Source organism: Triturus cristatus, chromosome 6 (assembly GCF_964204655.1).
Source record: "Triturus cristatus chromosome 6, aTriCri1.1, whole genome shotgun sequence".
Lineage (NCBI taxonomy): Eukaryota > Metazoa > Chordata > Amphibia > Caudata > Salamandridae > Triturus > Triturus cristatus.
The window spans coordinates 1211149468-1211174431 of NC_140589.1; the positions used below are offsets into that span (position 1 = coordinate 1211149468).

Below are 24964 nucleotides of genomic sequence, written 5' to 3' on the forward strand. Positions count from 1 at the left end.
AATTAGCAGGGGTGCCAACGGGCGCTGCTTTTTTATCCCACTACACAGTGGGATCCTCAATGACTCTTCTCCATTAATCTTAATCCTTGTAGTAGGTGCTATATAGTTGGCTAAGATAAATGTGAATACATGTGGATCAAAGCCTGATTTTGGATGGAATTGTCAGAGATATGACCAATATACCCTATCAAGTGCCTTCTACGTGTCAAGCAAGAAAAGGACAGTTTACATTTTGCTGCGTTCCACTACATTGATAATATTAACTACAAGCTGTGTATTATCACATACTTGTCTATGGCATATAAATCCCTGATTGACAATTATATATTAAAGGAGGTCAAATAGTGTGGAGTCTTGACACTAGTATAGAGGTATAGATTCAACAGAAAATTGAGCAAGGCAATAGATCTGTAGGAGTACAGGCCGAAGGGTTTTTTGTCTGGTAGTAGTAGTAGTGTGGCCAGTGATACCACCACAGTGTTGTAGGCGACTCAAGAGGATAAAAATGCATTTTAAGGATTCTAATATTAGGTCACAATATGCGCTGTAGAAAGAAAAAACACCAAGGCCTTATTGGCCTTCAGGTTATGAATGGTGCCCCATATTTCATCTGATGTGAGAGGACTCTTAAATTCCAACAATAATGCTGTCTCTAGATGTCGAAAGGAAAGCTGTTGTAGCTATGTTTTTTGGTGTTTGTGGTACAAAGATTATGCCTGATAAAGACAGGAATAATTATCAACCTTTGTTATAAATATGTCTAATAAATAAGTCTAGTAGTTGCGAGATCGGAGCTTGGCTCCACAACATATGGGGGCCTGTACTAACACCTAATATTCAGGGCTTTAGGAATTTGCAAGATTAAGAAAGAAATGATTCACTGATATAGCATTTCGAGATTCTTGGTATTAGAAAAATGTTAAAGGAAAGGTATCTTGAAAGGGGTTGACAATATCTGCTCTAAAGCTTATGGTCTCAACTTTCCTGGCCTCCATAAGGGTTTCCTCCTTGAGCTGGAAGAAATGGACCCTTGTCAATCTATCCAGTGGCAATGATTTGTGGTTTAATAAGATTAAAAGGCTCTATAAGTACAATCTAAAATGATTTGTTTCTTTTCAGTAGCTTTGAGAATGAGTCCTAACAATGTTTCCACATGTTTGTCCGGGGTGGTGTTAGATATCCCAGCATCAATACTCTCATATCTTACATTATTTCTACAGGAGAAGTTTTCACATTCCTACATAGTATCAGACAACATTAGCAGGTCTGTTTCAAGAGATGCTACACATTTTGTAAGAGACTTATGGTCATGGCTTTCATGCATTGTTCGTTTTGATAGAGCCAGGCGCAATTCGGCTGTCAGCATTAAGTGATTTTAGTCTGAGAGAGCCTTTGAGAAATCTGTGCAAAGTGCTTATTTGTACTTTTTAAACTCTAGCAAGAGATTTATATCCCCTGATGTAGTAGGAGATGTGAGGTCTGTGGCATTGCTGCCCAGAGCATGAGCCTCCACCTGGTCATCAGTACTACCCGCTTTGGTTTGTTTTCCATAGTCAAGCATTGGAGGTAAGTCTTGTTAATTTGCCATGAGAGAACACCATGATTTAAAGGTAGTTCTCTACTCCAGTCTGTGACAGGCACAGATTATCAGGGGTAGACATTTATTTTACAGAGGATTTCATCACAACATATGCTGCTTAGTATTGGGGTGCGGTGATCTGCTCCCCCACCAAGCCATAGGAATGGAATTGTGCGCTGGATCCTACAGTGCTGATGTGGATACAGTGGGTCTTTCAGTGTCCTGCACTGAGGGTAAGGGGGCAAGTCAATCCCCAGTTCCAGTGTGCAATTTGAGCCCAACACAGTGTCAGAGCTTGCCCAAAGCCTCTGGGACGGTTTGTTTGTCATGCACTAGGTGGCCATCTTGTCGCAGGACCAAAGTGGACAAGTACAGCAGAAGTCAAAAGTCTGCATTTCTGAAGTTCAGAAAATTGTTAAATGGTGCGAGACATGGCGCCAATGCTTCCTGTCTCTTCTGCCTGCTGCCACATAGCACTTTCCTCACAGATGCAGATGCTTTGGCGGTCCCACCCCTGGAGCTAAAACGAGGCACGTCATGTTGGGTCCCCATCTATGCCACGCTCCAGATTTAATTTATTAAACTATTTATATTCAGCTGACATAGCAATGAATTGAGGACAATTATAGAAGCCATTGCACAAAGCATCTGCTCTGTAGGGGAGCATCAGCCATTGGAACCGCGCCCCATACCTTTGCATCTGACTTAGCATAGCGTGGGCAGTCAAAAATGAGTGTCTGCTAATGCGCAGCTTGCATGTCACTCCGCATGACACTGTGGTAAGGTGCTTTCTTTTGGTTCTCACTGATGATGTCAATGATCTGGACATATCAGTAGGCTATGGAACAGGCCATTGTACCGCTTAGGTGCCGAGCTACTTTGTATTGAGTTAGTCTGTATGGTCATTACTAACAACGCAAGGTCCACATAGAGTTCACCATCTTCACTGCTTCCTCCTGGGACAAGCAAAAAATAATAGTCAAAAATGAAAACAAAAACGCTTAAAACAGAACCAAGCACCCTATCAGGACAACAACAGTGGCATATTAAATTTCAAGGTATACAATTTCAATGACCTGGGTGTTTGTATGTAGAATATTTCTGATGCATGTGTCTTAGGTCCTGAAATACTATTCTGTTAATGTTTATTAGCTTCCGAACTTAAAGCAGAAGGTGAGGTCCAAACCTTAAAGCCGCTCTGCTGGGCTATGACATAACATTGTTGAGTAACATCTTTCTGCTGCAGCCTCCTCTACTGAAAGTGGATCACCCCAGTCCTCTCTGCTGCTTCCACCGCCTCACTAACCAATTTCATCTCCCATTGGGGCTCTGAGGGAAAAGAATGGCACACAGATTTGCTGATGGCATTGGTCCAGTGACACTGATTTCCTCACTAAGTCTAAGATGAGCAGTTGTGTTACTCTGCACTCACCTACAATGAGAGATGCTCTGCTGCTAGGAGTTACTAGCTATGAGGAAGGGGTGTGAGAAGACTATGAGAAAGAATCCCTACTATGTAACTGGGGAAGTGTAGTACTTGTAACAGGAACAATTCCCAGAGTGGCTCCAGGTATGTGAGAAACTACTAAATTCTTGTAATCTCTTACATACCCAGAAATCTAAGGTGAAAAGCACCTTGGTGTTGGTGGGAGCAAACATCTACAATTTAGTTTTGTGTATGCGTGACCCCATCCATCCTTTTCTAGCAGTATCAGCAGCACAGAACTTGAGGAACGTGTCACGCGCGAGGGAAGGCAACTTTCCTTAACACTTATTTAGCAGCTTAATTTCTGTGATAGATGGGCATTTCCTGGGTAATTATGACATGTTTTTCACGCTGCAACATAAAAATCCTGTAGTATGTTGATTGTGGCCCTCCAAGGCCCCTCAGGTTGGTCCCATATCTATGTTGTATATGTAGGCTTTGTTTAAAATCGCATTTACTATAGTGGTCCAGGCAAACCACTCTATGGCTGATACAAGATATGCAAATATATAACATAGTAGCGCTGGAACATCACACACAATGCACCTAGTTTCTCTTATCAACCTCTTCCAGACACCATGTGGTTCTGCCCCCCAACTCCTCATTAGAAAGCATATGTCAGGTTTCATTTATTTGTATTTGACGACAACGCAAGTCTTAAGGAGGAGCTCTGTACAAGATGGGGGAGGGAATCAAGATACAACTGGTTATGTGCACGATACTGGAAGGAAATAAACAACGTAAAGGTGCTTTAAAATAGCAACCCATTGTATAAATAAGCGCCCAGCCGTTCCACCTCCTTCCCTCCTTCCTCCCCTCTTTCCCCCGGTAAGATTATAGCTGATTTTCCTGGTGCTTTCACCATCTACTTATCTATTTTTATTTATGTCTTTTGAGTTTAACCATTAATAATAGCAGAGCAATAAGTTAATTTTACAGGGACATACTGCAATAGAGCAAGGGAGCATAAGTACATTTTGTCAGAAAAGGCATGATTGATATATATAAATGACAACACAGTATGTGCAATTTGTAGAAAAGAGGCATGGACTAATATGCACAAAGTTCATATGTACAAAAGAAATATGCTTTAAAAACACCTTCAAAGAAAAATCTCTAAGGTGATGGGCACATCTCATGGAGTGGTGCGTCTGATATTTCCATATTAGGTTAAGAAAAAAGGAGAAGGGTAGGAGATTTAATGGATTTGCATATCACTGTTTTTGATTATGAGGTGATCTTTCAGTAAGCGTTTGAAGAGACACAATGGTGTCTCCAGCTTTCTCTGTGTTCCCAAGCAGTTCAATATTTTTGGGGCATTATCTGACAAATTCTGGAGTGAGTTGTTTGTTTCTTGAAGCATGGGACTTCTAGCCTGACTTTCCTTTTTCTTCAATTTCCATGAACCCAATGAGATCTTCTTCATCCCCAACCAAAAATTGTTTACCCGTCCGTTTTGCCCTATCTAGCCCAACTCAACCCAAGAAAGGCAAGTCAAATAGTGGTAAGAGGAGTTTACCTTGTGTCTGAATGTGAGAGCACAGAAAGCAGTGGATGTGTGCTTAGTCAGCACCACAGAGTATAACTGGTTCGGCTGTGTCACCACTGCCCTGTCACCCCTAATAGCTCAGAGATTTCACTGGTCCTCCCCTCGTGACCAAACATGACTATATGCTGAAAAACTTTCATTGTCTTCTAATCTTACCTGCCTTTGTGAAAACTTTACTATTCTCTTTTGTTGCAGGTATGAACTCATGTACTTGTGCTGGAGAGCAGAACCTGTTGACCGTCCCACATTTACCGACTTAAAGGTCGAACTGGAAAAGCTACTGCACAGACTTCCAGAAGTGTCAAACAAAGAAGATGTCATCTATATAAACACCGGCATGCCTCAGGATAGTGGAGCACTCTCACAGGACCCTCAGTTCACGGAGATTGAAATGAGCATTGGGGCCGATGACATTAGTGAGTCCTGTGCGCCACGGCTCAATGCCACGACAGTCTCTGTAGATGTCCACCAGAGTAATCCAAGTGGAGAGAGGTATATTTTTGCAGGGACTGGCAGGAGGGAGTGTGATGTGCCTGAGCAGGACAGCATACCTCTTCTGCAGAGTACCGTCGTACAAAATGGGGTAGCGTGGTCTGAAGCCAGCACACTGCCGTTGGGTAGCACATTGACGGAAGACTTCCTATACGCAGACGACTGTGCAGAGGATTCTGACATGATGCTGTAAGAGGCACAGCTTTGACTTTCACCTACCTGCAGGGTATGCACATTGTGATGCAGGCACTGTTTGCCTATGCTCTCCAGACAAACTTTTCTTATTCTATGAAAAATATGTAGCAATGTGTACATGTGAAAAGTATTAAAGTATAATGGTTCCTGGTGGGGACCCTAAACCCTTCAACAAGGAGCTTCTTCATAAGCTTCCCACCTTCCATCAATGACAATCTATCAAATGCTGCTCTCCAGTTCTGAGCTATTCTGTACTTTATTCAAGGACGTAAAGAAAAAATATAAACGTGGAGCTATCCAATGAAGAGATCACTGCGGAAAATGCACTCCCTCTTATTTCCTGGTGATTTCTGAAAGGTTCAAATGCACGTGCCTCAGAGATCACTCCTAAAATCCTGCCTCTGTGTTACCTTTGCTGGTAGCGGGTTTAACTGTGACAAAACCTTGGATAGACCGCTATCCAATAGCAGGCCGTCTCCCACAAATGTGTTACTGACCTCTTTATATGCCAGTATTTGTAATGTTTTAGTGGCCTAGAACTCAGTGTGTTTTCATGAGGAGCATGTGGCTCCTACCTTGTAATGAACTGTTTGCCTGTTGAATTGTTTCTTTCCCAACCCTGTGGAATGACTTTGTCGCAACATCCCTTTGTCGCTAAATTGTGCAGAGTGAGTATGCTGCCCTGGATAAAAAAAAAAATCAATGATGACAAGGGTGTGTCTTTCTATATCAGTGTTATTCTCGAATCTCAAATCCATATCTGTTTTAAAGACCCCACATTGGTGTTGTGGCTCTTGGCCTTTTTACTGTACAGTTGGATAATTTATGATGTAGATTTTGGAAGTTAATTGGAATTTTAAACAATATTCCATCGTGGCCTTGTATCACTAAGGCCATTCACCTCAGAGCAGCCATGTTCCTCCACTACTAGTTGGAATCCTGAGTGGTGCATTTGTCCTGCTCCAAAGTTTGTTGATATCTTGTTGTTTTTCAGCATTAGGCCGGTATCGATACCTAATCTTTACGGAACGCCTTGACATTTCTGTGAAACGTGGGCTGATGTGGTAAATATGAGTACTATATTAATGTTAAGAAAATTACACGTACAAATATATGCTCCGCAAGAGGATTAGATTTGTAAATGTAAAAGCAATATTGTGCCAGTTTACTGGATTTGCGGTATTGGTTGCTGAAAAGAAAGAGGAATTTATAAACATCAGAAATACTATTTGCAGAAACATTTGCCATGTAGCTTAAGCATTGAGCTCGCATTTTCACAAACAAAATCTATAATTTTTGTTTGGTTTCTAATTAGAGCTGGACACAGTACAGACTACGGATAGGTTTTTATTTCACTGCTTCCTTGACCATTTTAAATTGTTTATTTCACTGGCTGTATGGACAATTTAAATCTGTCTCAATCCTTTCCTAATTTGAAAGTGAAATATACTGTAATGCAGTTGTCAAGATTTTTATTTGAGGCCTCTCTTACCCTATAAGTAGAAAGGTAAAATACTGTGGGGGAGATTTAGCAAATCTCGACGCAATGCAGCGCAGCCTCCCACGAGGCTGCGCTGCGTTGTACTATAGGGAAGGAGCAGGAGCGATATGGCTCTCTCCTCCCCGTTCCCTTGCGCCGGCACTGATTACAGCTGCGTGCGCCACGCACAACCTTAGCACCATAGCGCTAGGGTGTGTGTGTGTGAGTCTAGCATAGGTTTTGTACAGGAAGGCTAGCCTTCCTGTACAAAATACTATGCCTAGACATGAGGGATAGCTTTTCCCTCTTTGTGTGCATGCTTCACAGTGCAGCAAGCATGCAAAGTCGAAAGAGGAAGGCGAAAGGAAAGCATTTCTCCTTCCTTGCGCCTAGTTTAAAAGGGAGCAGTTTTCTCACACTAAACCCAATCTACTATGTTTAGTAAAGAGGGTTAAGCTTGAGAAACCTTGGGTGGTTGCATGGGAACGCCCATGCACCACCCTTGACACGCCCCCATGGCTCAAAGTAGTGCGCTGCTTCACATTACTTTTACGTTATTTCCAGCACTAAACAAGTTTAGCGCTGGAAAGTAAATAAGGAAAAAACGATTTTGCACCATTTTGTGGCACTTTTGTGGCGCAAACACGGCGCAAAATCTTAGTGAATTTAAGTGCGCTAAAATGCTGACACTTCCATTTCCACTTTGCTTCATCTTTACGTGGTTATATCCCAGCATCCTTTCCTATTCACCTCCAGAACTGGCCAGCCTTTGTTTGACATGGTAAGATGACGTGTGACCACTGCAGCAGTGTGCCACCCTAGCAACAGTGTGAATGCCGGGCACCTGAGTTCAGATTCCTGTGTTTGAGCTCCTATGCCTCAGATAATTTGGAATAGTTTTCTGGTCACCTGCCAACCTACATTGAACACTGTACTTCAATTGATAATTTACATATTTTAATTTCAAAATTAACATACCATCATATAACTAAATTACATTTCACACACATTACAGTTTTAGGCACTGGGAGATAAAGAGATTTGCCACGTATCTCAAGATTTACAGCAAGTGTAGCTATCTAGAATTTTACAGTTAAGTGTTGGAACCGGGCTTAGAACACTAGTCTGCCAGAACCAAAGTCACCAGCTGAGCCTCTAGACCACATCTTCTGCCCAGAGAGTATGAATGAACGCTCACAATGTGCTTCAGTGTGTACCGTGAGTGACACAAGCGTCGCCAAGCAAGTCGCCCAAGACAGTGGACTCCGTCTTCTTGTGTCAGGGAGCAAGAGGCAGTGTGCACATCATAGCTCTAGGTGGTCTGCTTGTCTGAAAAGATGAAACCTGACTATTGTTGTGGCTGCTGCCTTGCGGTGTCCACATATGTGAGTCCAATCTTAGAACCACGTGAGAATCATGTGCTAGTCTTTCGCCTTGCCACTTTCAGTGGTTTCTGAAGTCAACATGACAATTGCCAGTGAATTATTGACTTCACAGAGTAGTGTTACCAGGCAAGATATCTCCATGATTCTGTATTGACACATCTGTAGCTATATGACTGCATGTTTGTGAAGCCCAACCCTATTTGGAGACATTGCCAAGAGACACTTTTTGTTTCATCTCGATTGCCTGGAAGAAATAAGCCTGTTTTTTGCACCACAGTTAGGGCCTCATCACAAGACTGTTGGTCTCAATTGAAGCCAATCGCGGACGTTACTAGCCGAATGAGGGTTACCAGTCCTGCAGGAACACATTGGGTCAGGAGTGTTTCACCTGCTTCCATCAGGTGAAATGTCCAGGTGTAATTCCAGGAGAAGTCTGGAAATAACATGTAACAAAAGGAACTGAAACGCTGATTCACGCATGTTACTTCATTCCAAAGGCAGAACCACTTAAAGACCTGGGACAGGTGCAGGAATGCCATGCAGTAATGGTAACACCACAACCAGCATTACTGTGCACTTTATACCAGCCCACTGGTGATTCGGCCCTTACTGTAAAAAGAATATGGGTTGAAAGCAACTTCTTTCCAAATGCATGCTTATTTTCCTGGTAAAAAGATACTCACTATGAAGGGCACAAGATAACCAGTTGTTCAGGATTCCATGTGCCCTAAACAGGAATTCGACCATTCAGTTCTGTTTTTTGGAGGGACGGGGGAGGGCATGGGCTTGTTACTATGTCTCCCTTCACTTGGGTATCATCCAAGAAGCAGAACATATGGCAAACAACTCGCAGGATCTCCCAGATCAGGTGCAGTTCTAATTCATGAAGCTGGAGAAACAGCTAAAAGAACATTAACAAAGGCTCAGGACACAACCAAATATTCATTGTTAACTGCATGAAACACAAACTAAAGGATGTTGGATGGTACTGGCACATAACTCAAACAAGGAATGTACAACTCATGATGGAGAGGATCAGGTATGACAGTTGTACTGCGAGTCCCTCAAGAGATGGGCTTGGTTATGTTATGGAGATTTCTAAAGCGCGCGATTACCCAGAGGTATCCTGGCGCTGGTTACTTCTCGTGCAGCAGAACTAGGAAGGGAGAATTATTTGTCAAAGAGCCAGGTCTTCAACCCTTTCCTAAACGCAAGAAGATTGGTAGGCTTGGTCTTCTCGCCATCTGACTACCTTCATGGTTTTACACGTAGTGATATTCTGCTTCTGTTAGACTGTACAGTTGTCGTGCATCACCTATTGTTAGATAAGTTCATCTTGCACGTAATGCCTACAAGCTCATTGGTCTAGAGTAGAACTGGTTGATTACCAGACATGCTAGTACCTGGTCTGTTAGGCAAGAGGGTAATAGTGGAGTTAGTCACCTCAGGCTCTCCTGTCCTTCACATACAATCTGTGGACTTGTGTTTGTTGTTAAATTCTAACCCTCTGCTATGCAGAGGTGAAACTGGGCAACAGCCAAGAGGTATCCGCAGAGGCTCATGTCTCTTGAACGGCGGTATTATTTTTGTGTTGGGCCTCTTACCAGAGTGCCTTTCTGCCTCCATTCTGTCTATGCTGCTGCTCACCACCCCCTTTTGTACCGCTTTGTTCGCCATAAGTTGGCAGGGTATGCTCAGACGTGAGTCCCTTGCTCACTTTGCCACTGGATTCAAGCAAGCCTGGCTGAAGACGGCTGAAATGCCAGAAACCGGTCCTAGGAAGCTTGTTTCCGGTCCAGGGAAGGCATGGCTTGGCATTTCAGGCTGTACTGTTCCCATCAGGCACAGGGTCAGACTGATTTGCATATGGCCATGTCTGAACTGGGGTGGCAGAGTGGGCTAAGGAACGGTGATGGATCAAGCCCAGATCTGTTGACTGGGTGTGAGTGTTTGATTGGTTCTGATGCTCCGTCCATCACCACCCCCTTTTGTACCGCTATGCTGCTGGACAGCCAGGGTTAAAGCAACAAGCATGAATCTTACACTGAGGTTCCAGCCAATTAGTTTTTTGACCAATGTAGTCAACAACAAATAACATAATATGCTAGCCTAGCTCTCAACACATATTTAAATATCGGTAAATGTGTTTAAGTTTTAATTGTCAGCACACATTGTTTTGTTTTTCAGAGCTCTTTAGAGAGCTGGCGAAATTGTGGGATGTTTTCTTAAGCCCACACTTCCACGTTTGCTTTACCCATGCTGACAACACTCCATTCCAGATGCCAGCATACACAGGCTTCATGAACGTACCGAACAGTGCATTACTGTAAAAGCAGCTTTAATCCCACTTCGAAATTCCACAGTAACAATAAAGCATAGAGAGTTTGCTTGTTTTCTTTGTGGGACTTGTCAAGAAAAATACTGCCTTGGAAATGAGTTCTGACAGGGTTACTGTTTCCTATATGGATATGTTTTCTCATGCATGTGGTGAGAATAATAAAACTCATTCCCCATTTTAAGGCATGGTGCACTGTTCTGCCTGTCATGTCCAGGGCAACAGTTGCTTTTTAACTCTATGAGCTTGGTTCACAAAGTATTTGTGAGTAATTGTGACTTCAGGAGTGCATGCACACCTAAGTCAGGAGTAAATCGCACTCATAGAAGAAAACTTTACGATTCAGGCCATGTATGTTCGCGGCATTTCGAAGTCAAGGCTATATCCTCATTTTAGGTGTTTATCTTTGTTTTTTCCATCAAAAACTCATGAGGACTTATCACTCAAACTGCAGGGATGCGCACCTCGGAACAGGGGAACACATGCCCAATATTTTTTCATTATACCCTATCCGCCCAGTTTCTGTGCGAGTTGTAGCCAGGCTCTGAGTTTTCGTAGCTGTTCATCAGAGGAATGTTCACCTTCCGCAGTTAGATGCTATGTGATAAGCAACAGAAGAGAACATACAGGTTGCAAGAAAAAGCAGCACTAAACAGCCTCGCTAGGATGGAAAGGTCCAGACCACCTCATATTGTGACTTCCACGAATCGTATATATTTGAATGTGACCCTTAGATGCCCAGACAATGAATTTGATAATCAGGCGCCCACATCTGCCGTAACCTGGTTATGGCCTTGGCATTGTCACAGGAGCTATCAGATTGTTATGACGTCAGAGCTGCCACATATCCTAATAGGCCGGATTTAATTTGCACACAAGCTGAACCTATGAGCAAAAAGACAGATTAAAAAATCAAGCTTTAAGATACACAGGGCATATTAGCAAGGGCTTGATCGCCGCTTTAGCGGCACTTTTTGCCGCTAAAGCAGCGATTTTTTTTATCTCCCTATCATCAAACTGTCGCTAACAGCAGTTAGCGACAACTTCCAGGCGATAGCGACCGGTTTGGGGCCCGATTTGCATGTCAGCGATATTTATCGCTAATGACATGCAAAGTGGGCGTATCCAAACGGTTAGCGACTGAAAGCAGTCGCTAACACAGCTATGGCCAATTTCCAACGCAGGCGAAGCGATTAAAAAAAATTGCGCTAAGCGCGATTATCGCTGGTATTTAACACCTGCTGGAAACCTGACTTACCTGTATTCCTCAATGGAAGGTGGATCTTCAGGCTAAGCCCACCATGGCGTTAATGCGTGAATATCGCTGGATTTCCAGCGATATTCAGGCATTTCGCCACTATCCCTGGATATTTTAGCACAGTGGAGATAAACGTTGCTAATAGCATGTTTTCTCCGCTAAAATATCCGGCGATAGGCAGCGATGAAAAATGAACGCGCTAAGCGCGTTTTGCGATAAAAATCGCATGTTATTGCTAATATGCCCCTACATTCCTCAGGTCTGGCAAATACGGTTTTGAAAAATGTATTTGTTAAGTCATATGATAAAGTTTAACAATTTATATAAATCTCCATAAAACAACAGCATTACCCATTTTCATTTAGTAATTCTTTTGCTTCGACATCTCGAGGTACACAGCTGTACTAAATCAATTAGTTGCGTTGACACTTGTCCCGTCTTCCTCTGAGGAAAAAAGATAGGGTGGCCGCGGTTAGGAGCAGCTCAGCCACAACAGGGTCAATCATTACCTGCGATGGAGGCCTTAATCGGCTCCGCATTTTGCATGTCTGGTTTGCTAATGTGAGCAAATAAGTTTCTACACCTGAGATAATCACACCATTATCAGGAAGACGTGGAGTGAGCATGAGAATGGAGAACAAAAGGAAGGGACTTCATCAAACTAGCTGTTTGGTTAATTCTTCCTTCATTGTATGTTGTGTTGATTTATCAAGGAACGAATTAAATTGCACTATTTATTGGTAATTGTCTCCCAGCCACAGAGTGTTAAAAATTACAAAGGTAATGGTTGCAAAAAATGTGCATTTTCTCTTCACTCACTAGAAATAGTTTTCCTTTAAAACACAATGTAGTTCTGAAAACATTAATTTTGACTTGAATAAATAATTGGAATGGGTGCAGTTCAAAGTAACGTTTTGTAGTTTTCTGGACTGGCAGCTATAATTATTTAGATTGTCTCAGTGCCTAATTTGTAAAGGATAAATGACGGAGCCCAGCGTTTTGCACAGACACCCATGGCTGGTGCTAGTGAATGTTACTCATGCCCAATACCAAGATAGTCTAGTCTTGACTCCGCCCCGAGCCTGTCTCCCTCCACAATACAGCCCCAACCATTTATCCTACTCTTTCACCCCTGCTATCTCCCTCTGTCATTATCTTTTCATTTTTATCGTCCTCCATTAGCTAATGTTTTCCTTTCCTTCTGTTGCTCTTATGCGGATCATGACAAATAAATTCAGTTCCCCAAAAATGACTGCTGGGGGCCACACCTGCAGCCAACAGCTCAAATTAAGATCTACTTTCCTACCTCCTATCAGAACCCCAACCTTCTTCAGCAAACCAGACTGTAAACAACAAGACCCCCAAATCTGCAAACGTATCTGAAGCTGCATGTGGTAAAATCTAAATTATGTTACATTGATTGAGGAGGATGTATTGGTTTCAGGTTTATTAACATTGGTGACCCTAGTATTAGACATTAAATGGGTTTGTGCATCTTTGGATGCCCACCTCTTCCCAGCACCCTATTGGCCCATCTGCTTGGATTTCCTCAAAATTAACTGGTAATTTTATCCAGTTCCAACTCATAAAGGGTAATCTTTCAGTGAGTGTCCTGTGCATTCTCTGCGGATCACTATCGGATCGCACTGCCTCCTTGTATTTAGAAGGCTCCGCCCCCCTCCCAGACATTTAGACTATGATGACCCTCCACAGCCCCTGTGTAGTACTCGGGGACGTGCTACACTTGCGCACCAGCCTGAACCAAAACTACATTTCTCTCATTTTGTATTAGAATTCCTACATATACTGTCTGTAGTACACAATCAGAGCCCCCACCAGCCTACAAGCTAAGGTCTGTTTCTAAATTGAAGCTTTATTCACTCTCTAAGTGTCTCATATTCATGCCACAGCTTACTGGTTGCAAACAAGAGAGCACCACTTATTATTGCCTCTGTGTTTCTGGATGTGGAATATTTACCTCAAAGCTAATCTATATAGTTTAGGAATGCATCAGAGACCAGCTAGCCCAAAGGGAATGCATCAGAGACCAGCTAGCCCAAAGGGAATGCCTTTGCGCTGGTTTGGCCTTGTTCGGGTTTAGCGACTGAGGTCGAGAATTGTTTATTGTTTTTGATGCTGCTTAAAGTGCCAACGTTTTGTGATCATGGAATCAGTGCTCGTGTTGCTGAAAGTTGAAGACAAATATAAACAAATACAAACAAGGGTCCAATATTGATAATTAATGGCCAATATAGTGTTTGCGGTCATATTGTGTATCTGCCATTTTGGTGGATTGCCCTCCTCTGCTAAGGCACTCAAAGAAAATATGCCACGTGGAGACTTTTCTGCCAAAGCGGCAGAGGTCTCTATGTCTATGTATGCCAATGGGAGGAGCCGCTTTGAGGGTAAATCTCTTGAAGATACTTTTTTGGATGTAGGAATATCTGGTGGCAAAAATCTGTCACTAATATGGCAGTACATTGACAGCACCCACTTATCTGGCCTCATTAAGATGCTTGTGGCGGGGGAAGTTCCCACCATGTTAGGGATTCTAAACGCACCTTTTTGTGACAGCGCTTATTGCCACACATGGTGATGGGACAATCACTCTAAATATTGGGCGGCTGAGCCAGATAAGTAAATGTTATCGGAACATTCGCTTTCTGCCTTACTGTTAATACTTTGCTATGCCAGAGGATATACACAGGCAAATCTCTTGGTGTCCCAAAATTGACGAGCAGTGAGATAACTGCTTTCAGAATTTCAATATATGTCATGAAACAGCTGTGAGAGACCACAATATTTTTTTAGGATTTTTACATTTTCAAAAACTTTCTTCGTACACCTCCCACTTACCGATGTGCCACTGAAATAGAAAGCAGACTACTGCTCTTAAAAGTACTACTTTACCTCCTCCTTTATAAAAAAAGTGCCAGAACTCTCCTATTAAAAGTGGTTTGGACCAGCCAGTATGTGATTGTACTGTGTGTATACAGGTGTTGTTGTACTACGTAGCTCTACTTCACCCCTTAACAGAGAAATGGGGGTAATCGAACTCTATGGGATGCTGGGTCGTTTCCTGCTTGAAAACTTATACTGCATCAGTCAGACACGGTGTAGCCAATATGCAAGGATCTAGTAGGAGGAAAGATTTATTATTTACTGTAACTGCATGAAGAATACAGTGGGCTCACTTTTGGTTTATAGAAAAGTGAATACATTTAGAAAGTGTGATCAGATTCAGGAGCAATGGGAAAAATAATAAAGACTGAGACTAAGGGCCTGATTTAGATTTTGGCGGATGGGTTACTCTGTCAGAAACATGGCGGCTATCCTGTCCCCGACATTACAAGTGCCATAGGTCGTAATGCACTTGTGATGCACTAGACGGTATATTATTACGTTTGTGACATAGTAACCCCCACCCCCCACTCTACAACTTATAAATCTGGCTCTATGTCATAGAAGATGAATAGACTTTTTCACAATTCGACTTACTATTTCCAATCCGATCTCCCCCCAAGCCACTTCCTGCCTCAGGGGTTTCATGACGACTGTCTTGTCTGAGGGGTGAAGGTCTCGGCATATATTGCTGCTCGACATGTACTGCTGCTCACCAGTCTAAATTGTTAAGAGGATCATCTTGCCAGGTTAGGTAGCACTTCGATTTATCATTGGTATGCATCTCTGTAACCTTATGCTAAAATAAGTTGTGCCTGCAAATGTAAATGTATTTAAAGCATCCAATTACTTGTATATAATGTATATGAAGAAATACTTGGTAATGGATGAATGTAGTATATGAAGAACAAGTCTGTGTAGATGTATATTTTTAAAAATTCAAATTTACAAATTCCATTACATTTATATTTTATCAATGTAAAATGTGAACACGTTATAGAAGCGACAGGTTAAATGCATTTCATATTGTCACTGAAATGGAAAATAAATATGTTTGGAAATCTACTACATACCGTTTTTTTTTTTTTTTAAAAGGGGGCGACAAAGGGATTGATGTTTGAGTGTTGTGGTTCGCGTCTGTAGATTTGTGTGGTTGTTAGTCAATGTTTCCATTTTATTGCCGATCGGTTTCTGTTTTGTCTTAGTTGGTATTTACTGGTTTCATTTGTATTGGTAGCAGTTGTGTGTTTAAGGTACAATTGTTGCTTTTTTGCTGGTGTGTGTGTTTGCGACTGGTGTTTTGTTAATATTTGTTTAGGTTTAGTGGGTAGTGTGCATGTGTAATTGTGTTTGCTTAGTAGATTTTGTTTGAGTTTGATTGGTAATTCATCTATGAATGAAGCTGTGTTTTTCTCTGCCACAATTCATATTCAATCTTTAATATTTCTGATTGATATTTTAGTTTTGTCATTGTATATAATAAAAGATGATATTGATGGATTTTTCACCTGTAGTATCAGTACATCTACAGCTGAGATAAGGGGCTAGATAGCTCTAGGGGAACTTACTTTAAAGACAGATTGAGAATGGCAGACTAGTCCTTGTTGCAGTTCCTTACTTTCTTCTCTGGCTTTAGAAATGCCATTCATCATCATCATTCATCATTATGCGAAGAAAGTTAAGGGTGACCATCATCTGACATCATCTCTTCATCTCAAGAATCGGCTGGTATAAAGAAGGGGGGAGTGGAGACTAAGGCACCAAAGACACCACAAGCAAATGAGCAAAAACATCTTCAAAGTAGAAAGAAGACACAAGCAACAAACCTTTCTAAAGAAACAATAAGGCAGTAGCCCAGAAGGTAATGGGATAAGGAAGAGAAAACTGCTGAAAAAACATAAATAAATGTACTCAGTAAAGTGTATTGGTAAAGCTATGTGTCATCTTTTGGTCCCTTTACACAGCTTAGTTCTACCCGAGAGTTAATGGAGCAGGACACAAGTTTGCTGTTAATTGGAATCCAACACAGTCCTAGGGGATTGGTCCCCAATTTAAGGCTGTGTTCAAAAGCCCACATTTCCACTTGTTTCACCAAATCTCAGGTAATTATGTCCTCAGCTTTGCATTTTCAGAGTGGAATCTGGTACTCCAAGTGTCCAATGCTATTAGTCTAACACTTGAAGGTTCATTGATGGATCGGGTCAGAGATGTCATAGCAAAGGTTTTTTCTCAGTGTGTGTAGTGTGGTGCCAGTTTTTGCACATGCCTAAGAACTTTGGGCCACATGTTTAATTAAACTTATTGCAAAAACTGGTTGCAATTTGCGACCAGTATTTTTGCGACCATTATGGAATTTTGTGAACTAGCATATCGACTGATAAGTTAGTTTGTAAAATTCCAAATCAGAGTGGGCTGCAATACTACCTAATTAATATTCATTGGCCGAGAGATAATGGTCGCTCTGTGAACAAAAAGATTGCCACTAAAATGGGATCCAGGCACTTGGGAATAGTAGCTGCTCAATATACCGTTTTAGTGTGCTATTAGAGTGCTGGATGGAAATGTCACTTCATGGTTGTAACCCAAACCTCCCAGTACAAATCTAGTTAGGGTGACGTGGAATCCTAGACCGGTTTAAGGTGATACTAAAGATTCAACCAACAATACCTTAGGAGGTGCCGGTCATAGTAGGATGGGTCCTAGAAGTCTGCTCGGGTAAGACTACCTCCACGAAGACAGTGCGATGGAAGGAAGGGTGTAATTATTTCCTGCATTAACAAAGTCAGATACTGATACCCCAGACAAGCAAAAGTGGTTATCTCCATGCAAGGGGGTATTAACACAGACACTGAAGGGAATCAATTGTGCTTCAGCCGATACTCCTGGTAGACACAGCATCACTGACCCAGCACTTGTATCAGCCTGGGGTAGGGTGTGTGTGATGACCAGCCCAAGGAACGATGCAGTTGAACTGGGGAAAGCTGCTGATCGGCATCACCTGCTCTGCCCAGGGCCTCAAGTTGCTGAAGATGTTTTTTGTCCGAATCTTGATGGGTGTCCTTGACAGCTGGGAAACTCTTCCTCGCTGTTCTCACTGCCTCTCCATTGCAATAGCAGCACAATTATTAGTTGGGCAGGTAGGAGCTGAGGCAACTCTGTAACTACAAGTTCCTAGTTGTTGTGCAGCACCACATTTTGATGCTTCCTGCAGACAGGCACTAAGCTTGATTTAAGCCTTGCAGTAGGAGCATCAACAGTATTCTGGCCCTGTCAATTCCCTTATTAGTTCTCGCCTGGTGTAGGCTGCGCTCATGCGCAGTCTCGCAGGCGAGATTTAATGATATGAAGTATTTTCTGTAAGGGGCATTAATCCCTGCCCCTCTTTTCCATTGGCTGGCGTCACCGTTTTTGCTAAACGGTGGCCAGTCATTGGAAAAGAGCTCCTTGTGACGTATTCACTCTGCTTTTTCAAAAGTCCTCCTTTGGGCCACCTCCAAACACTGAGGTACTCTGGGCATCATTGGTAATAATTAGGGCTCCTGGTTTTATGGTATTTATTTTTTGAACATTTCTGTCTGTATTTATCCATATTTATTTTCTGGCCAGCTTATTAGTGTTTATCCATATTTATTTTAGCATTTTGTAAACAGATGAGGTGATAACTATTATATTTCCACAATTATTTACCAAATAAATGTGCACACATACTTTGATGCCTGTCAGGTTTTAGCACATTACACAGCCAAAAATAATATATCCACATGAAAATATTAGCATAATAGCACAAACACATGTTGAGATGCAGTAATTTAAGCAAATCTCATTCAATTTTGTAACTCCCCTTGCTGCCAGTATGCACAACTATTGGCCTTAAAGGCTTTAATCTCAGGATGGAGAGTCACTCACAAGAAACCAAATTATCTGTACTTTTTCTGATTTTAAAATAGATACGGACAGGAAACACAATGTGTTTTTTGTCTTTATTTAACTGTAAAAATCAGTGAAAATGGAAAACAGGGAGTCCTAGTTATAATGCAAGCAAATACACTGGTTCCCCAAGATATAATTGGAGTGCAAATAGCCAATCAGACTCCTGACCTTAGAGTTGCTGCACCTGCTGCATTAATCATAGCTGCACCTCTACTCGTGGACCTCCATGTTCCCCAGGCTACCTTGTTTTTCTTTATCACCATCCTCTTGCGATTTGTCTCCTTCCTTTCTCACTCTCCCCAACCCCTAGCTCCGTCTCTCGCTTCCCCCTCTTCTGTCTCTCTCTCTCTTCCTTATCATTTTAACCTTCTCGCTCAACATCCTTATTTCCGGTCAGTTTCTTATCCCCTTTTATTGTATCTCACAGGAGGTAGTGATGATGCTGCCTCCAAGCCGGTGTATCTCAAACATGGCCACCATGAAGCATGAAGGCTTAGCAGTTGTCTGTTATTAGTCTTCCCAAAATACTAATTAGGACAGAGAATTGCTTATAAACATCAGACTCTGCTGATTCGCTCCTCTTGCCTCCAAGCCACCAAATTGCAGTGCTCAGGTAACTTTAATCAGCAATCCCTTCCTAAAATGTCTTCATTACATTTCTAAGAGTAAATCTGTCTCCATATTCCCACACTTAAGTTTCTGGGTCTCCAACCTCAAGCCACTGGAAAGTAATATACTTCCACTGTCCAGGTAAGTAGTTTCCACCACATACTGTTCTGGAGGACTGGGGCAGAAAGGGGCTACTGGGCCATAACTATGGTTGTTGAGGCTGTATGCCACTAGTGTTTTGGGGCCAGTTATACTATGGCTCTGCAAACTGGATCAAATTTCCACACTGGACTCTGAGGATAGCAGGGCGAACAGTCAGAGAGTTCTCAGGGAGGTAGTATGACTGGCATAAGCTCAGAACTCAACAAGCCACAGACAAAATAATCCTTATTAGAAAAGAAAGCGCGTATTACCCTTAAGCAGTACTTAATACTACACTATTCATTTCAGCATGGCCAATAGTAATCACCATGAATTTCTCATGAAGCGTCTCCTTCCCTTATTCCCTTTTGTTCTATCTCCCCCTTGGTGGCCAGGATTAAACATGTCCCCCAGAAATGATGGCAGAAGCATGAATAAGGCCCAGGTGTAGATTACTGGCACCCCACAAGTCAAATGCGGAATCAGTTCATTAGTATACTTGAGTTATTTTTTAGGTCTCGCCTACGCAGCGCGCATGCGATGCGTAGGAGGACCTTCAGCCGTCGCTCTGCTCTTTTTGGAAGCACAAACTCATGCTTGTGGCGGTATCCACCTTGCGGGAGCAAGCAGCGGCACGCATGGCAATTGGCTGTTGCTTGCTCGCGCAAGGCGGATGGTGCCACAAGCACGAGTGTGCTTCAAAACAGCTGCTGCGGGCGGCAGCAGCGGGTAATTAGCACGATCCTCCCTCGCAGTCACTCGGCCTCTCAGGGCTCAGTCTGCACCCTCACACAGCATAGTGAGAGCTAACAGGGCAGCTGCAGAAGACGCTGCTCCGTACTCTGTTGAATGGCACAGTTTGGTATTCCTGCTAACTCTTATTTCTGTGCATTTTAGTTGAACGAAAACGCAAGCAGCCATGGCTTACAACGTTGTGTGGCAATTCCTGTACTGTTTTGAAGTGCCTGCGATTTCATAATTGTTTTTAATTGATGCAGTGATTAATTCTCTAGTATATTAGTGTGAGATCTCTGCTCTGTTGATACTCGCTCTTCATTATCGCAAGCCCGCCCCTCTGTTAATTTGAACTTCACAGAAAAAAATGTTTTAAAACTATACCCCCAAAAAGTGCCCATTTATGAGACGGTCTTACCAAGTGCCCGACCTGAGGCACAGTAGTGTTTAGTAACGCTTGGCCAAATGCCGACAGCCATAAGATCGGCGGTATTGAAAACATATTTGGGCAAGGCGCAGCCTTAGGTAAAAGCACAACACTCCTATAAACTTGCCCTGAACTGGCAGGAGATTAATGCAGCCTGTCTGTGTCCTGCAGGCCTTGTGCTTCTAAAACCGACATTATTAGCGATAATGTAACGCGTGGCCCTCGTGTTTGAAATTGAGCTCCATCTACATCCGTACCTTCAAAGACAATAAAAACTCCTGCTGGCATTTATCTACTCCCTGGTGAGGCCTTGCTCTGGCGTGCTTTGTGCCTGCCCATGTGAGATCCATGTCTTTAATAGTCTCTTTTGTACACAGTTGTTGGAAGTCATTTTTCCATTTTGCAGTTGTCAAACAGCAGTCAAATTTAAGGACAGGTTTCCAAGGTTCGTTTACACTCAATGTCATTCTTTGTGTGGCAGCTTTGTAGCTTAATGTGGGAATAATAATTAACCTCTGCCACCAAATATTTTGTTTGCTTTTTCAAGAACTCCTTAATGCCCGTGATGATTATTCCTAAGGTGGGATTGCTAGAGCAGAGTTTTCTGATGAAAATCTATTGGGTTTTTAAGCTCTGGTTTGTCTATTTGTCATAATTAAAATTATTAATTATTAATTACTAACTATTTGTTTTGTGTAAGTGTTTTTACTTATCAACATGTACTAATGAGAAGAAAAAACGACACGTGGGAATGCTTTCGTTTGCCTATTGACAATGTGCATGTTTTATTAAATAAACGTTGCTGAGTGCTGTTCATTTTAAAGCACAAAACGCTTTTGAATTAATGCTTTTCTGTGTTGCAAAGGCTAGATAATTACATACACATAAGGGTATTAGTGGGGTTAACACTGTTTAATCACTATGCTGTGGTAACGTTGTTTTTGTCTCTTTTAATTAAGATGGTCTATTTTGGCCTAGAATAAAATGGCCGCCGTTTGCAGCCTGGCCTCGAGTGAGTGATTTGTGATGAGAAGGCCTTGCTGAATATGGTCGCAAGTCATCTGACCACAGTCTTCGCCTGGTTAAAATTTTCCGTGAGGACAGCAGCAGTTCTGGGCAAGCCTCCAGATGCATCCGAATAGCCTTGGAGGACAAAGGAGCCATAATGAATGAACTCTGAGCTCATCATGTTAGTTCCGAGGAAACGAGGATGTTGAAAGTTACTTTTTAATTTTTGGTTCCTGTTCTGTGTTTTTATTTTTGTGATTTTCCTGAGCGGAGATTTTCCAAATGTAGCGATGCTACATCCTTTCCTTCTCGCTCTGCTCAGCGGTTCAGCGGACGTAAAGAACACTTTTTGTTGCTTTCTTTTGTTTAAAATACTATAAATATTGTTAGCCTAGAGAGGGTTTTTGCCACTTTGCCATTTTCTTCCCAAACCTGCGTTGGTGAGGATCTACGCTGTGAGGACGGCGACTCGGGAGACTTCTACTGAGAGACCTGTCCTGACCCATTCTGATATTTAGCTAGAATAGGTAATTATGAGAAAAATGATTTATTCTGATTGATTTTCTTTGACTAATTTTAGATAAAGCATCATAATTTTGAATACGGTGTTGGTGATTATTTCTTGTCAATTATTGAGTACTCTATTTTTGATTATTGTTGTATAGATTGTTTAGATCATGATTCAGGACAGTTACAATAACTAGGTCTTATCGACCTCAGTGTAGATGCAGGGTGTTTAGGAGTTTTTCTTTCCACAGGTTCAGTGCTGGTAGAGTATTTGAGCGTATGTTAGTGAAATGGGCCCTAGTGTATGATGAGTGTATGTGCGTGTAACTGTGAAATTACTCTATCCGTGGAAGTAGGGAGATTTTGTACACCCTGATCTGCATCAATTTCCTGGTAGCAGAGTTAGGATGGTTATTGATGATTGTCTTGATCTGATTAGATTGCTTGTACATTAGCTTATTGATTATTGATTGATGTTGGTATAAGTACTAATACTATATGTTGGAGTCGTCATGTTGAGTTATATGTAGTGCTTCTGGAACTTGGGAGCTAGTAGCAGTTCCGTAGTAGGGCAGAGGGAAGTATATGCTGCTCTCGGGAAAGACGGGATTGTAGGAAAAACGTGTGACAATTGAAGTTGCGCGTCACATTGTCTGGGTTCGGAATCAGTGACATTGTCGTATGTTACTATTAGAATATATTTCTGGTATATAAGGAGTGCGTATGGTAGCGAAGGTTATCTGTGAAACTCTGGTCTTAAGTCCCAGGGATCCGTAAGGTTCACCGTTAAAGCTTATCGCGGGAGAAGTAATAGGTATTCTCTGAGCTTGTTTGAAGGACTGAGCAGAAGTAAGCTGCTTGGTTGACGTGTGTTATAATTCTGTAGTGGGACAGATTGTTCGCTGTTCTCGGGAAGCAGGATTCTGTGTGTATGAACTATATTTTTCTTGTATGAATGTGCGTGAATGCTTATACATTTAGTTAATTGTAAGACTCTTTGGACAATTTCTAGAGGAAACAGTTAATGAATGCATGATAGAAGGGCAGAGTAGAGGGATGTGCTACTGTGTCAACGGGATTCTTGTGAAATAGATTCTCTTTACTATTCTGTGGTTAGCGAAGCAGACAATGGAGATGTTTATATGTTGTAACTGATAGATTTTGTAGAAATTTGACACGAAGTCTACTGAGAGGTTTTGTAAAGGAGGGGTAGACGAGTGACAGGAGACAGGAGACAGAAGCGACTGCAGCGACTGCTGACGTCAAACAGACCGCGCTCTGATTGGATATTGGATCAGAATAGTGTTTGCGCTGGGATTGGTGCGTTGGTGTGAGCCGCGCAAGGATTGGAAGAGCTATTCTAGTGACGTAGACGCTCCAGGATTGGTGCGTTGGTGTGAGTCGCGCTGTTATTGGTTGAAAAATCGTATTGTATATTTGTAATACGGAAGGGATTAGAAAGTTTTAGTAAACGTTAAAATGTATTACCAAGAAGAGAAAAAGAAAAAAACATTGTTCGGAAAAATCAAAAAGTGGTTCGACAAGGATAAAGATGTTAAAACAAGAGAGGGTGAATTGTTACCTCCAGCGAAAACACCTGCATCCTTCATGGCTGCGAGATATGGGTATCATACCTGTATATGGTTGGAGAATTGGGTTAGGTATACCAAGGAGGATGGTGTTCTAGCATTTCCAGAACATGGTTCATTTAATCTGGCCATGTTGAGAAATTTACGGGAAAAGATGTTATGTCTTGACCCAAAACCAAGGCCGACACAGTTTGAGGCTTTAGTGGAATGGGAAGAGGAAGTGCATGAGCGAGAAAAGCAGAGGTCTGGAGGACACGACAGGTACATGTTTGGAAGGAGACATGATCGTGAAACTCATCATGATCGAATGAAAAGATGGCGAGATGCTAGCATGTCAGAGGGATTGTACCCTATGAGAACAGTTGAAGAGGGAGCAGAAAGGGTTCCTGAGGCAGAAGTGAGAAGATATGGAGTTAATGAGTATGAGGATGAGGTCTTGAATGACATAATTTACAAAAGACCACCTCCATATAGACCAGAACCAGACGAGAGTACACCAGTTGTTTCTCCGATAAGAGATACATTGCGTATCATTGAGACAGAAAATGTGACACCTGAGTTAAGAAGTGGTAATCCTTTCAGGGGGAGAGAGAATAGATGTGGTGACGAGAATACAAGAGAATTAGCCAGAACTACAACAGAGCTGACTGAAAAGATTAGGGAGTTAACAAAGAATCTGGAAGCTGTTACGGTGCCTGTAACCATAGGTCCGGTTATGCCTGTGTTTGACAAACAGAGGACAGGTGAAAATGGTTTGGTGATTCCATATATTGGGAATAAGATAACAAATTTAGCTGGTCCCTCAGGAGATTCAGGAAGAAGGACAGAAAGTAGTGATCTGAGACAATCCAGACAAGACACATGTAGTGAAAGACTGGATGCTAGTGAAGCTAGTTGTTCAGGGATGCCGATTTTAGAACCGCAAAAGAAAGTGGTTCCAGTGAGAAAAACTACTGGAATAACAGCTGAAGATTTGAATGATTGGATGAAAGTTCTTCAAAAGAGGGATAAAGATTCACAAGCAATTGATGTGGCTAGGTTACGTGTAGAATTAGAAGAGCTTGTTGCAGGGACAGTTCCAACAGAAATTCTTAAAAATCATCATGATGGTGAGCTGTTGTTTATGTGCAAAAATATCACCTGGAGAGCAAGAAATACACATGACAGGTTAAGAGCAATAGCGAATGAACAGGGAGTTGACATTGATAAGGTGAAAGCTTTGCAGAAGTCTTACAGGATGGATTTCACAGATAAAGATATTGAAAATCTGAATGGTACTGGTAGAACAGGACAGATTAAAGAAATGGTTGCATTGTTGCGAAGATGGGGTGATGTAGAAAAGTGGAAGGATAGGTGGT

General features: G+C 42.1%; 1 protein-coding gene across 2 annotated transcripts in view; it reads left to right on the forward strand.

The window, feature by feature from the left end:
* MERTK (MER proto-oncogene, tyrosine kinase) overlaps nucleotides 1-6010 on the forward strand; it is a 374986-nt gene extending 368976 nt beyond the window's left edge. For both annotated transcript variants that reach the window (XM_085612117.1, XM_085612118.1), the window contains exon 19: nucleotides 4810-6010. In XM_085612117.1, the coding sequence (XP_085468243.1) occupies nucleotides 4810-5299 (490 nt within the window). In that variant the 3' untranslated portion in view covers nucleotides 5300-6010. The remainder of the gene's footprint in view (nucleotides 1-4809) is intronic.
* The last annotated feature ends 18954 nt before the right edge of the window (nucleotides 6011-24964 follow it).